Consider the following 13,666-nt stretch of genomic DNA (forward strand, 5'->3'; position numbering starts at 1 on the left):
GAGCGTGCGGGCCCAGCGGGAAGAAAGCCGCCCGGCTACGAGCGCACGGAGACCCAGCGGAAAGCGGGGCCGTCCCGCAGGCAGCCGGCCTCACCGGCCGCCGTCACAGCAGCTCGTGGCGCCACGCGCGTCATTTCGCAGGGGCCGCGCCCTCTCCCCGAGGAGCCGCCGTGAGGACGGGGCGGTTGCGCAACGCGGCCTGGCCCTCAGCCCCCGCTTACGAGCAGCCGTGAGGCACCGCTCCCGCAGGGAGCCGCAAATCCGGCGCGGTCCCGCCGCCTCCCGGCCCCGCCATGTGGATGACGCGCGAATGAAGCTGGCTGCACGCTGCCGTGTCTCCAAGCGTCATTTATTGATCATCGGGGAGGGAACGAGCGCACGGCCGCTCAGCGTGACGGGGTACGACGGCTCACACCTAACCCGGATGGAGAGCGAGGTCACGGATCCGGAGAGGGGGAGGAGGGGCTGCGCCGAGTGCTCGAGGAGGACGAGCCAAGGTGTGCCGTGCCGGCACCGTGCCGAGAGCAGCGGGGACGGAGCTGGGAATGAAGATGGGATCTGGCCGTGCCTCAAGCAGTGACCCAGAGTTACTCTCCCTGGATGTAATAAAGAGCTGGAAGCGCAAAGAACTTTATCTCTCACCCTGCTCGCACACATGCACGCACACAGCAGCCAAAAGTGGCTGCTGGATTTCATTCCATCTTCGGCCCTCAGCTTTAAGAGCTAGGAAAAGCCCTGCACAGGGACACCGCTCACAGCTGTGCTGTCTCCAGAGACTTCACCTTTCATCCTTTTCCCTGAAGCAGGTTTCTCCCCAGATGATACCTTCTCCCAGCCACAATTTCCTCTCCAGACACTGCAAGAGCTCCACAGCCTGCACTGGGAACATGACCCCAGTGACAGCTGCAGCACCAGGGAAAGACCCAGCACTGTTGTAGAGAAGGACAGCTCATAGGAGGAAGCTCTACCTGCAGCACAGACCAAGAAACCTGCAAGCACCTGGGGGAAAACCTCATCACCTCATCCCTTCAGCAAGTAGTACTGTGAGACAAGGAGAGCCATGCCCATCCACAGCTAAACAGTCACTTTAGATCGAACCATCACGCACACTCAGGTACAATCTAGAGTTAAGGAACACAGGCTTTAGCAGGGCTGGAACTTACACCAAACCACCAAGAGCTCACTGAGACACCAGGGTGAGTTTCAGAGCCTTCTTCTATCAAGCTGCAGGCAGATGGTGACAGATAATGCTAAAATGCTTCTGTTCTGAGGAATTTCTACACCTCCCTGCAGCCTGCAGGGAAAAGTCAGGGACTGGACCCAGTGACAGAGATCAGCATCTGCAGAGAAAAGTCAGGGACTGGATCCAGTGACAGAGATCAGCATCTTCAACTCCAGCCAGCAGGGAAAAAAACAAAAAAACCAACAGCCTTAGGTTTTTTGCTCGAATCAGCACTCAAGCCTGGTCTCATTGAGTGAGAAAATGTGTCGGCAGGAGTTTGCATCTTCAGATGTATGTAGTTCCTGGCACAGCTCTCACCTTTAACCAAAAATTCAAAGCCAACTGCCTGAAAAGGAGATAAGCTTGAAAGAGAGCAGAGCAGCTCCCAGCACTGGAGAGATGCACAGGTCCCACCATGGCTGAGAGCCTTCCATGCTACCATGGCTGACACTTAGCTGGGCAGATCCCTCAGCCCTGCCTCTGCCAGCTGAGGCACAACACAGCCAGCTCTGTGCTGCTGACATAATGGCACTGAACCTGGGAATTACTGGGCCAAAGTGCCGGTACCAATGGCCAAGCTTGCCAGAGACAGCAAAAACTCAGATCTGAGGAGGTCAGTTACTACCTAGCAACATTTAGAGCACTTGATACAAATTAAACACTGCTCTTCACATAGGAAAAAACCCTAATCCAACCATCATCTGGATCCTCCCAGACAATAAAGCTGCTTCACTGCAAGGACAGTTGAATTAAAAGCAATGAATCACACACCCCATCTAAGCAAAGCTGCTTTACAGCTACGTACACCAAAGTAGTATAATTCTGGGTACAGTCTGATCAGCAAATCATACCTTAAAACACACCGTGGGATTTTTATTCCTGGAAAATCTACCACCTCAAAGGCTACAGAAAATTCAGAGATTGGTCCTTTCTGGGTAAGTTTGGCAAGGGCTGTAGTAGACAGGCCTCCACGCCAGCACAGAGACTAGTGAAACGCTACAGATGTTGGTTCTTCCAACACACTGCACACATGCACACACAGGGCAAAAATCAGGAGGACCATTTAAGTGCAGGATTCCAGCAAGTCCAGCATCAGCAAGATGCAAGAAGTAAACTGCAAGGAAGTAAACTGCAAGGTAATTCAGGTATTATTAACTGTCAGAGACAGTTTTGGGCAGCTGCCTTCAAGTATTCCAGCTGGAGAAAAGAATTCAGGAGGGTTTGTGATAGTAGGGCTCTCCTCATCACTAACCTGGTACCAGGGCTGCACGCTGGAATATGCTATTCCCCTCTGTGCAGGGCTGTCTGTCCCTGCACACAGACATGGGTCTGTGTGCCCCTGAGAAGCAACCATCTGGCTGCTCCATGCTAGCAGCTGCTCTAGGGATCTTTTGCCTGTGCATTAAAGCCACATGAGCAGAGAGGGGAGTGGTGATGCTGCTCACCCAGGTTCTTTCTCCAGAAGCCTGTGGCTGTTGTCCCTGACACTGGGAAAGACATCAGTCTGGCCAGTTAAGAGTCATTACTGACCAAGCCCTTTCCAAACAGGATCTCAGATTGCCTCAGGCCCTTTGTGCAACCTATTAAGGACCAAAAGTGTCAGTGCTTCTAATCTACAATAAGTCTAGTGGGTTAATGCAAAAACAAAATGCACAACACAGAAAAGCCAAGCGTGGAACCTACAACAGACAAATACATTATTTCTTATAAGACTCTCAGGCAGAAGTCCTGCAGACACACAAATACTGCACACCCCTTTCCAAAAACATCACCTGAAGACACTTGCATATTACAGATGATTTGGCATCAGAGCTCAGAGCGTCAGTGCCAGCACAGGGTGCAGGCTAGAAAGATGACTCCATGTGACAGTTTTCACATCACCTCAGGCTACAAAGTGCTTACAGGTTGTGTTGGGACTGAGGCTAGCACTGCTCTGACGACATTTAACCACACCCAGTCAGTCCCTGCATATCCCACACACACCAGCAAGTTCAGCTCAGCCATCCCTCTCTCCCCGAGCCCAGCATGCCATCTGTGCCAGGTGAGACATGCAGCTCTTCTCAGATCACCAGTCAGTGACAGGGTAGCACTGCAGGCTCAGCAGGTACCATTTTCCTGCTTCCTTCCTTTTTCTCTAAGGGAAGTGGAGACTCAAAGTCTTCCCAATACAATCTTGAGAGGATAAGAACGGTGCTTCTGTTCGATTCACCACAAACAGCAAAGGCAGGGAAGCCTTCTTCCTCCCCATTAGAGGAGAGCACAGGTATCATAGGAAAGCTTAATAAAGAAATCCTCTCTGCAGAGCAAAACCAGGCTAAGGCCAAGACATTCAGTGGTCTCACTTCCATCATTTGAAAGTGCTTGCTGAGACCTGCTCTGCCTGCAAGGCTCCCGCAGCCACCTTCCAGTCACCGCAGTGCCCGCAGGGGCAGGCAAAGCCAAACATCCAATGTAAACAAGCAAGCACTACACACACATACACACACACACAAGCACACGCTTAAAGCCATCCAGGCCTCCTCTGCACATCACAAAGCAGCAGTAAAGGTTTCAAAGCCCGTTTCAGTCCTTTGCATCTCTCCTTTACAGATGACTCAGAAGCAGGGCTAGGAAGCTCTTTTGTACATTCAACTGTAAAATACGTGAGGAAGAGGAGTGAGACAACTCTCCTGATTGTTGCTACTGCCTACAGCAAGTTTTGGTACAGATATCCTCTCTTATAGGCACTCAGTGGGTAAAACGTAGCCACAACAAACTTGCCATCAAAAATCTTTCCAGTCAGCATTTTTTGGGCAGCTTTGGAATCACCAGCATTTGCATATTCAACAAAGACCTGAAAAAGAGAGAGGAAAAGTAATGCCCCTGGGGCACCATGCCACCTGCCCCCCTCCCAACTCTGCAACTGAGAAAACAGTCTCTAAGCAAATTTTTCCCCCTCCATCTGTGGAGGAATCCAAGGCAGTGGAGCTAAAAAGGAAGAAGATGCACCTCTGAGCTGCAATTTCAATTCTCACTCCTCATTTCTGCAGACAGTGTGTTTTGTAAGCTGGGAGAAATTATGGTAATGCTCTGCGTCCTCAACACTTCCTCTCCTACGCATTGGTTTCTCCCATTCTCTCCCATATTCCAGACCCTCTTCTAAAGCTGTTTTTGGGGTCCTCTCAGGTTAGGGAACTCTGCATATCTGGGAAGGAACGTGTGCTGTCCTTCAAGACAACCAGTTATTTTTAGCACTGTTGCCAGTCAGGAGCTGAGAAAGCAGTCCTGCAGCACTCAGAGTGACCATGAGAATGAATGCACAGCTTCTTCCCTCCATTCACTTACTTGGCCTTTACCAGGATTTTCCTTTGGAATAAGCAAGGAAACCACTGGTCCATATTTCTGACACTCCTCCCTTATGTCTTCCAGGATATCTGAAAAGGAAAGAGCTGGCTGTCTTTCACTTTGCAAACTAGAGTGTGCTAAGAAACAACCAAAGGCTAAATGAACACATCCAGAACTTCCAGTCAACACAATCTTTTCCTCTCCAATTTAAAATCAATGATCAAGAATTCCCACCACAGAAATTGATACTGCTCAACAGCCACATGTAACAAGAGAGTGTCTGAACTGAGCCCCAGTCACAGACGTGCAGGCAGGGAATCCTTGAGAACAGACAGTACTTCTCCTTGCATGTGAAGCCTGGCCTTCCAGTAGCTAAATCGTTCAGGATTTGTGGCTTATTTTTGGTTATGGCACTTGGAGGAAGGGATCTAAAGTAGCTGCTACAAAGCAGTCTTTGTGTGAGCGCAACACAGCCTTTTAAACTTCTATCCCCTGAGATCTCTAGCTTGTGCCAACTCACTGGGATTGGAAAGCAAGCAGAAAAGTAAATTCCACAAGCATGCCTTGTTACCTATCAAGTATAGCTTTATTACAGTTTAAGAACTCAATTTATTTCAGTTCTCTTATGAGATCTTGGATAAGTCAACCAGTAAACTATTGAGGATCCTGCTCCTGGGCTCCACAGAGCCCTGTGCACGTTCTGCAGAAGCTCAGAGCCACAAACACATTACAGGTTCTGTAAGCACTTCAACAGATAGGAAAATTTTTTTATACCTGGGATTCTTTGAGAATTCCCTATAAGCTCTGCATTCTGGCTCAATCTTTCAGTCTTAGCCTACTTTTTGTTGGCACAGCTGACCCTTTTGGTATCAGAGCTCAGTTGAGAAGCTCATTATTCTTGCGCCTGTTAATTGCTCCTCTGCTCTCTCATCACCAAATCCAAACAAAACAGTTAAGAGGACACTGCTATGTGGGAAATGCAGAGCACACATACCAACCTTCATATTCTTCTTCACTCTGCAGAGAAGCATCGCTTAGAACATTCAGCAGCCTCAGCACAGGTGTGGGGAGCATCACCAAATCTTCAATATGGGGAGCTGTTTGACACCCACAGAGTTAAAAGAAAACAAAAGAAATCAAAGGAGCACAAAGACAAAGCTGATTCAACATGCACTCCTCATACACAAGAACTGGCTGCTCTTTGCAATACAGCTTTGCTTCCATCTATTATTACCTGCACTTACACAGACAATGTATTTTCCCCATTTCCAACATATCTGCCTGTGCACAGATAGATTCTCCCAAAGGATTCAGTACAGTCTGCAATTATACTGAGGCCAGCACTTGAAACTGCTTTTGAAATTACCAAGCTAACAGCAATTAAGACTAGCATTGTGCCTGCTTAGCTCAGATTTAGAACTTGATGAGACCTCAAGGGCTATGATAGTTGAGCAAACTACCCCTTATATACAGCAATGAGAGAAGATGAAACAACTATTCTGCAACCTGCTCCTCCTGTTACTGGTACCAGACAAGCTAGAAACAAGCCAGACAGCTTGTATAACTTCAGTTCTTAAGCTATGCTAAGGCACAAGGCTCAGCTGATTCTACACTATATTCAAGTTCTTCCCTTAACATCTTCAAAATCCAAATGCAACATGTTGTTTTGAAGACCTGCACACGATCTTGCAGCAGAAAAAGGGAAAATGATGAATTACATCAAGCAGTGCTAACAAGTTCAGGCCACATAATGAAGGTGAGATCCTGAGAACAACTTTACAGGAGCAGAAATCAAGAGAAGGGAGACAAACACCTACAACTCAGAGCCACCTGACAAATGCATTTCTTGCAATACTTTTCTGTCCTAGGGTGTACTTTTTGCCTAGCAGCAATGCTCCTATTCAGTTTCAGATGATACCAACCACACTGACAACACAGCATGCTGCGGTCTACAAGCAATTCAGGAAAGGAGCTGAGGGATTGGGAAGTAAAGACTTGGCTGTAAATGACAAGGAAAGCCATTCTCAGCTGTCTTTGCTCTAAACAGAACTGCTGTGTCCAAGTGAAAGGTAACAACGGATCATATTCTGCCTTCGTAGGAAAGCAACTGTAAATGCTTCTTTGTGCAGACATGCTTACGTATAACCTGGGCAAAGAAGACAACCAGCAACTAAGAAAAATTGAAGCTGTTGTATAATCTCGTAGCACTAACCACAGAAGCACCTTCCCAGTACAAACAGGTACAGTTTAAGGCCTGTGTGTTCAAAATGAGACCAGAAAGCAGTGCCAATATTCCCTCTGCTCTAAAGCAAGTCTGGCAGAAAGGTTCAACTCCTTTTATGGAAGGTGGCTTTGATTACAACAGTCACAGTTTCCGAAATGCGAGAGAAGTTTTAAAACAGGAATGAGTTTGTGACTTTTGCTCAATATGCAGAGACCCCATCATCTAAACGCAACCTCAGAAGATGTAATATTTAACAGCTTTCACTGCAAGCTACAGCAAGTAGCTTAGGAAAAGTAGGGCTCCGATTTAAGGGAAAATGCTAGCCCATCAAGAAGCTGGATGCATTGATTTATGCTGCAGAAAAGATGGACGTGGAGCTTTTCACCAGTGCTCCTGAGAGCAGGGAAGCTCTGAACAGTGCTACCGTATTGCTTTTGGAACATGAAACGCAGAGGGGTATGAGCCTGAACAGGACTGTCACAGCCCATCTTTTGCTGACAGCCTGCAATCCACACAGGGAGGGTCCTGGGGATACACCACCTTTTTTTTCTCTATTGAAGAGAAATCTCCAGATCAAAGAGAGGTGGCATCTGTCTGACCTGCCACATGGACACCACAAGAGGCAAGCCCTGACTTGCTCCCTGCTTTCCAGGCCCAAGATGGGCTCCAGCACTGTGAGAACACGTTGGGACTGCTCAGCCTGCAAAGAGGAGGCAGCAGCAGATGCGACCACCAGCTATTGCTCATATTCCTGGCTTCTGACCTGGGAATCTGTTAGCATAGTAAAATCCATCCACCTACCATAAATAGCATTGCACGCTTCAAAAGCACCTTAATGGTCATAATTCCAGTTAAGTACCTTGGTTATTTCTGTCCCCTTAGTTGAATAAGGCTGTCAGTGCATTCTCAGTCAGTTAAACCTGAGCAGAATCTACTGGGAAGGAAAAGTGACAGCCCACACATCCACTGGGACAGAGCAGTGCTGAGAGCAAGGACAGCACTTGACCTGCCTGCTGCAGTACCAGAGGTCTGACAAGTGCCACAAAACCAGCAGCAATGAGGACAAGACAGGAAACAAATGCACAACCATGTGAGCAAAGACAACGTGCACAGCTTACCAAAGGGAATGCTGAAGAATGGGCTGCACAAAGCCTTTTCAGCAGAGGCTCGCTTGCCTTGGTCACAATGAAGCATGCTGGAAGAGAAAAGACATCCTTATGCTCTTGCATTCAACATTCTTTCATCAACAAATTCAATTTGGGCTAGAAGGCAGTACTGAGGAATATCCTATCTTTAGGGCACTTATGGTACAAAAAGAACAGTCAAGAGCACGTCTTCCAATTCACAGCTTAATCACACCAGAAGGATTCCTTGAGAGCATCTGCAAAGCATAATACAAGAGGTGTTGCTCTGAGATGCATTTCAACACCAAGTTAAGGAAGTTTCTCACTTACAGGTTTACAATGAACACTATATGTTCCAGCTTCACCTCTCCAAGCTATTCCACCCTTGTCTCAGACATACATACATCTACAGTCACACAAAAATGACTGCATTCCAAGGAGCTCCCACATCTTGTCACAAATGGGATTCAAAGCAGCTGATAACCCAGGGCTTGCCTGAGAGCATCCCCAACTGAACTTGAGAAGTGGCTCTCTGCCAAGTTGTGGCTTCATACACTCTGCAGCTTCAAAGAAATGTCACAAGTCAGGAAGATCTCTTCTGCAGACCTCTCAGCACAGAGTTGCACAAATACATTTGAATCCTGTCTGCCCCTTTTTTGTTTCTCACAATAGTCCCCCTAAAGCAGCAAAGTTTTCACTGCACTGTTACTTTTCCAGTTTTATCCAAATACAGACTCACTGGTGTGAAGTGTGAAGTGCTGACACAGATAATGCTTGCACTTGTTACTAGCATAGTGACAAGGGCATTTAATAATAAAAAAAAAGTGGTGGGAGTAGGCTTTAAGTTGCCAAGAGCGAGGCACAAGACTTCACAGGACACATCTTTAAGCAACATTTCATAAAATGCAGTAAAGGTACCTTTTAATAAGGTCTCTGAGGTGATAAGCTGGAATGGCTGAATTAACCACCCCTTCACTGGCAAAAATGCGATCAATGATGGCAGAACTGTTTGTCTGAAAAGAAGCAGCAGCAGTCATTAGGGATGAAAGCAAATAACTGTGCAAAGCTTGCAATAACCTAGGTTCTGGGAGACCTGGGTTAAGCATCATTTTCTGAACTGGATGCAGAGGGCTCCGACACTCTGGTGTTACACTAGAGATCCCTGATGCTGCAGGCTCACCTCAGATTGAGTCATTTGCCCACGTGAAAGCTGGAAAGCGTCACGTGTGCACAGATTTGTTCTCACTGAGAACCTTATGATGTTGAAAGGATACTGTTACTGGGAAGGGAAGCAGGAAACAAAGTTATTTCACAGAAAGGAGAGGACAGAATCCGGCTCAAGGCTCAGAATACAGAGCCTTCCTCTTGTTTTCTCAGGATAAAGACGTAGGAGAAAAAAATCCCACATTCTACTTCATTCTTCCATCTGTGCAACATTACAGTCAGAAAAATTCACCTCACAGCTTGTGAGGAGAGACAGGCTCTAGAAACAGAGTCCTGGAGCTGTGCAATTTCAGTAGGCTGAACACAGACAGTGTTCAGACAGTCCTACAGAGCCCAGAGGTCTTTAAGGCTTTGAAATCTTAATTCCCAGGTCAATAGGATTACAGAAACATCAAGGAAATACTTTCTAGTTGCCAAGTGCTACCTTACAAATCCAAGGTACAAATAAGCAGGAGGAGAACCCGTTTGGTGTAAGCCAGCAGCAGTTCTTGCTCACCTTCCATTCCTGAGATTGGACTGTATGTTTCAGTTTCATTCCTGAGAACATTTCCAGTAAAACGATTCCCAGACTCCACAGATCCACAGCAGAGGTACACTCCGTCTCACTCTGGAGCCCTGCCTGTGCTAGGCAGTTCTGCAGTTCTGCCTCTGGAGCCCGATACCCGTCTGTTTGAATATATTTCACATCCTACAGAAGACCAAGCAAACACATGAAGTTAATTTCACAGATACAAGAGCTCTACTCTCAAATGAGTTCACAGATGGGTCACCAAAATACTGTTGCTACATTTACTGAAAGCATAGTACAGTCAGTACTGTGTGGTCAGAAGGCAGCTCAACTTGCTGCACTGCTGTGTTGATGATGGGAAAAAGAAAACAAAACAATAAGACTACCTGGAAGAGAAAACACCCCCCAGCAACACAGCAGTCATCCCACTAACACCTGAGCTCTCTGAATTACAGCACTGCTGGGAGAAAGAACCTGGATGTCACACTGCATGTACAGAGGACATTGGAAGTTTCAGAATAAGGGTAGATGGAACATACAAAATGTGCTCCACGTACCAGAGCACAAGCAGCTCAGTCTGAACAGTGAGGATCAGTAACAGCCTTCATTATTTAAGCACCAATGATCTCCAGAACAAAATATTAGAAGAATGAAGCAGGCATTTAACACGCAGATGAGGAATTATCAAAGCTGCTTCCCACGCACCTCTTCCTTCTCTCCCCTTGCAGTCAGAAGTGCTGCAGCAATCAATACTTGCTCAGCTGCTGTGGCTGGCAGAGGAAAATACCCACACACTGCCTAGTTAAAACAAGACAATGACAGAATCACACGAGGGCTGTTGTGAGGGTTGGGGGGCAGCTCTGAAAGTTTCCCATCCAAGCTCCTACCCACAGCCAACACTACATCAGACAGACATAGCTTTGTCTAGTCATCCTCTGTCCAGTATCTGTTCAATAATACACTGATGTAACTCAAGAAACAATAGAAGAATATGAGACTACTTCCTGGACAAGGCACAAGACTGGGAATTCTTACATAGGGGATATATTAAAACCAAAACAACCTGCTTCTCCAATTGAAAATAAAGTCTACGAAGGGCATTTATAAGCAACAGAGCTCAGCAGCATTTCATGAACCAAAAAAGATAAACTGCACAGTAGGGTACCCCTCTCTGATCAACAAAGAACAGAACCTCTAGCAAGGTGAAAGCAGCAGTTCAGCAGCCCCCACTAAAGGACGTTTCAAGATGCAGAGAACACAGTGGTCATTGCCACTGGCAAAAATAGAGAGATGGAATTTCACTCCTACCATGTGAAATATGTTGAGAGATTGACATGGTTGAGACCTTGCTCTGTGTACAGCCATTCCCTGTTAAACAGTAACTGTAGAAAAATTACGTAAGGATAACACTGTCAGAGCTGTCAGAAGTGTGAGGAACATGGTCTTGACTAAGATAAGAAATTCACACATATATTCTGCTGAGCAGGGGCGGAGAATAGAGGCTGACATCCAGTACATATTCAAAGCAGGGTCAGATGGTTCATCCCAACAGCCAGAGTAATTACAAGAATCAGAGAAAGAAATTCAGCCCAAAGAGAGCAAATTGGAAGGAATGGTGGAAGCAAATAAAACACGGTCAACTATTAAGATGCAACTCACTGAGCAAGCAGCAAAACACAGACCTGAAGAAAAAAAATATATCTGCATCAGACACAGGACACCAGAAGAGTGGTTTCTGCTGATAGCGACAGATTACCAGCACGAAATGGTGTTCAGCCAAGAATGTGGGAAAACCAAACACAACAAGGAGAAGCTGCTAAGCACACACATTCAAATCAGCCGTACCAAAGAATTCAGACAGGTCGCCCACGCAGTTCTCAGATATTCACAGATCAGTGAGCCTAACTGTCAATACCGGGTAGACCAGTCAAAGAAATATGTGAATGTATGATCTCTGACATGCTCTGAGGGCGAGGAAAGGGACAAGGCAGGATGTGTGTAAAGAAGAGTCACAGCTCACTCACCACCTACCACCCTGTGACTAAAGACTCATTTGTTAAGAAGCTATCTGATGAGAATTCAGATCAGATCAGATTCCTGATACCCCTCAGAGAAGGTTACCAGGAGAGATGAAAGGCAGTTCCATCGAGCCAACTGCAGAACCTCCTGAGGCTATCTACAGAAAGTCAAGCAGTCCATGCTTTCAACGGAGGCCACAGAAGAGAATAAAAGGGGCAAAAACAAATTTACAAAAACAAATTTACAAAAACAACCTGTCACCAAAACAAACAAGTGACAGCGAGGGAAGGAAAGTAGCACAAAGCAGGCACAGACCTGACCATGTTGGAAAGAACAAACGCCACCTAGCCATGACCAGGGCTTTGGTCAGCACAATGACGTGGGAAAGAAGCATCCAGGATAATAGAAAGGGAAGCTGCTGAAGATAAGATGAAAGTAAAGACAAGAGCAAGGACGCTGTTAGGGATGATGCAACTGGCTGACAGCAAAGCCTGGATTACTACTACATGCGATACGAGATGATAAAAGAAGATCTGACAGAGCTAGCTGCTCCCACCAGTCTGACCACGTAAAAAACAGCAAACTTTCCAGGAAGTTGTATCATTAACTCTGGAATCCACAACTGTGCGTAGACACTGACGCTAACCAGAGACATGCACAGGGAATGGGATCACAGCTTCTGTTTCCTGACCCAGCTAACAGTTCAGCCTTCCAAGAAACCCTCAGCACCAGCCCATTCTGACCATGCTACCTCCCCTCCTACACCCAGCAGCTGAAAGCAGCACAGATCTGCACAGCTCAAGACAGAGCGACTGCTTTTGAGAGCAGAGCATTCCAAACCTGATTCCCCTCTTTGAAGCTAAGTCCAAAGTCGATGAGCTTAAAGCACTCCTCCTCCGCGCTCCACAGGATGTTGCGTGGCTTGAGGTCTGCGTGCACGTAGCCTTTGTGGTGCAAGAAGGCCAGGGCTTCCAGGACATCGCGGGCGCAGTGCTGGATCATCCACATGGAGCAGCCCTGGTTGCTGGAGTGCAGCAGCAGCTCGGACACGCTGATGTCCAGCAGCTCCAGCAGCAGGCAGCGGGACGGGCCGTTGGCCGAGTAGTGGTTGGTGAACACGCCGTACAGAGTCACTGCAGCGAGACAGGTCGTAAACCTCGGTCAGGAGCAACCACACAGCGATGGCGCTCCTCCCTATCGCTGCTCACCGAGCCGCGGCAGGCAGCGCCGTACGACACCTAAAGAACGGAGCCCAGGAGAAACCCACCCACAGCCCCCCCGCGTGTGGCGCAGCCGACAGGGGCAGCCCTGCCAGCGAGGGCGATACCTCCTGCCCCGGCGGCCTAGGGAGCCTCCAGGAAGAAGGCCGCCGTCAGGGGATCCCAGGCCGCTCCCCGTGCCCATCCTGCAGCCACAGCCCCCGTGGGGCCGAGGCCTCGTATCCCCAGAGCGCCCTGGGAGCGGAGGAGGGGGGAGGGAAGGGCGGCTGTTACCGATGTTGCGGTGCCCACGGAGTTGCTCGAGCGCGGCGCGCTCCTTGCGGAAGCCGTACTCGGCGCAGTCGGCGGCGGGCGGGCGGGCGCCGGGGCGGCGCGCGGGGCCGGGCCGGGCCGGGGGCGGCACGAACTCCTTAACGGCGCCGGGAGGGGCCCGCGGGTCCCCGCAGCAGCGCACCCGGTACACGGAGGCCGAGGAGCCGCTGCCCAGCGGCGCCTGCACTTCCCACAGCCGGCCCAGCGCCTCCAGCAGCAGCGGCGCCGCCGCGCCCCACACGCACCCCGACATGGCGCCGCCCGCTCACATCGCCCCGCCGCTACCGCTGTTACCGCCGCCTCGCCGCGCCGACGCCCGCCCCGCGCCCGCACCCCGGCCCGGCCGACGCCGCTCTGCGGCCGCCATGACACCGGAAGTGGGGCGGGGAGAGGCGGGGCACCGCACCCCCAGGCCACGCCCACTCACCCCGCCCCGCTTTCCTGGCCCCGCCCCGCCCCGTTTGCGCGGGCGCTCCGCGTGTCGGTGGG

General features: G+C 49.0%; 1 protein-coding gene across 1 annotated transcript; it reads right to left on the reverse strand.

The window, feature by feature from the left end:
• Positions 1 to 333: 333 nt before the first annotated feature.
• On the reverse strand, positions 334 to 13,508 carry UHMK1 (U2AF homology motif kinase 1). Its single transcript, XM_052666372.1, has 8 exons — positions 13,139 to 13,508; positions 12,486 to 12,778; positions 9,615 to 9,806; positions 8,813 to 8,907; positions 7,889 to 7,965; positions 5,545 to 5,643; positions 4,547 to 4,635; positions 334 to 4,055 (listed from the first exon to the last, which is right to left on the reverse strand). The coding sequence occupies exons 1-8, from the start codon at positions 13,428 to 13,430 to the stop codon at positions 3,909 to 3,911; spliced, it is 1,284 nt and encodes a 427-aa protein (XP_052522332.1). The 5' UTR covers positions 13,431 to 13,508; the 3' UTR covers positions 334 to 3,908.
• Between the last annotated feature and the right edge of the window lie 158 nt (positions 13,509 to 13,666).

This window comes from Tympanuchus pallidicinctus, unplaced genomic scaffold (genome assembly GCF_026119805.1).
Source record: "Tympanuchus pallidicinctus isolate F22 unplaced genomic scaffold, pur_lepc_1.0 scaffold7, whole genome shotgun sequence".
NCBI lineage: Eukaryota > Metazoa > Chordata > Aves > Galliformes > Phasianidae > Tympanuchus > Tympanuchus pallidicinctus.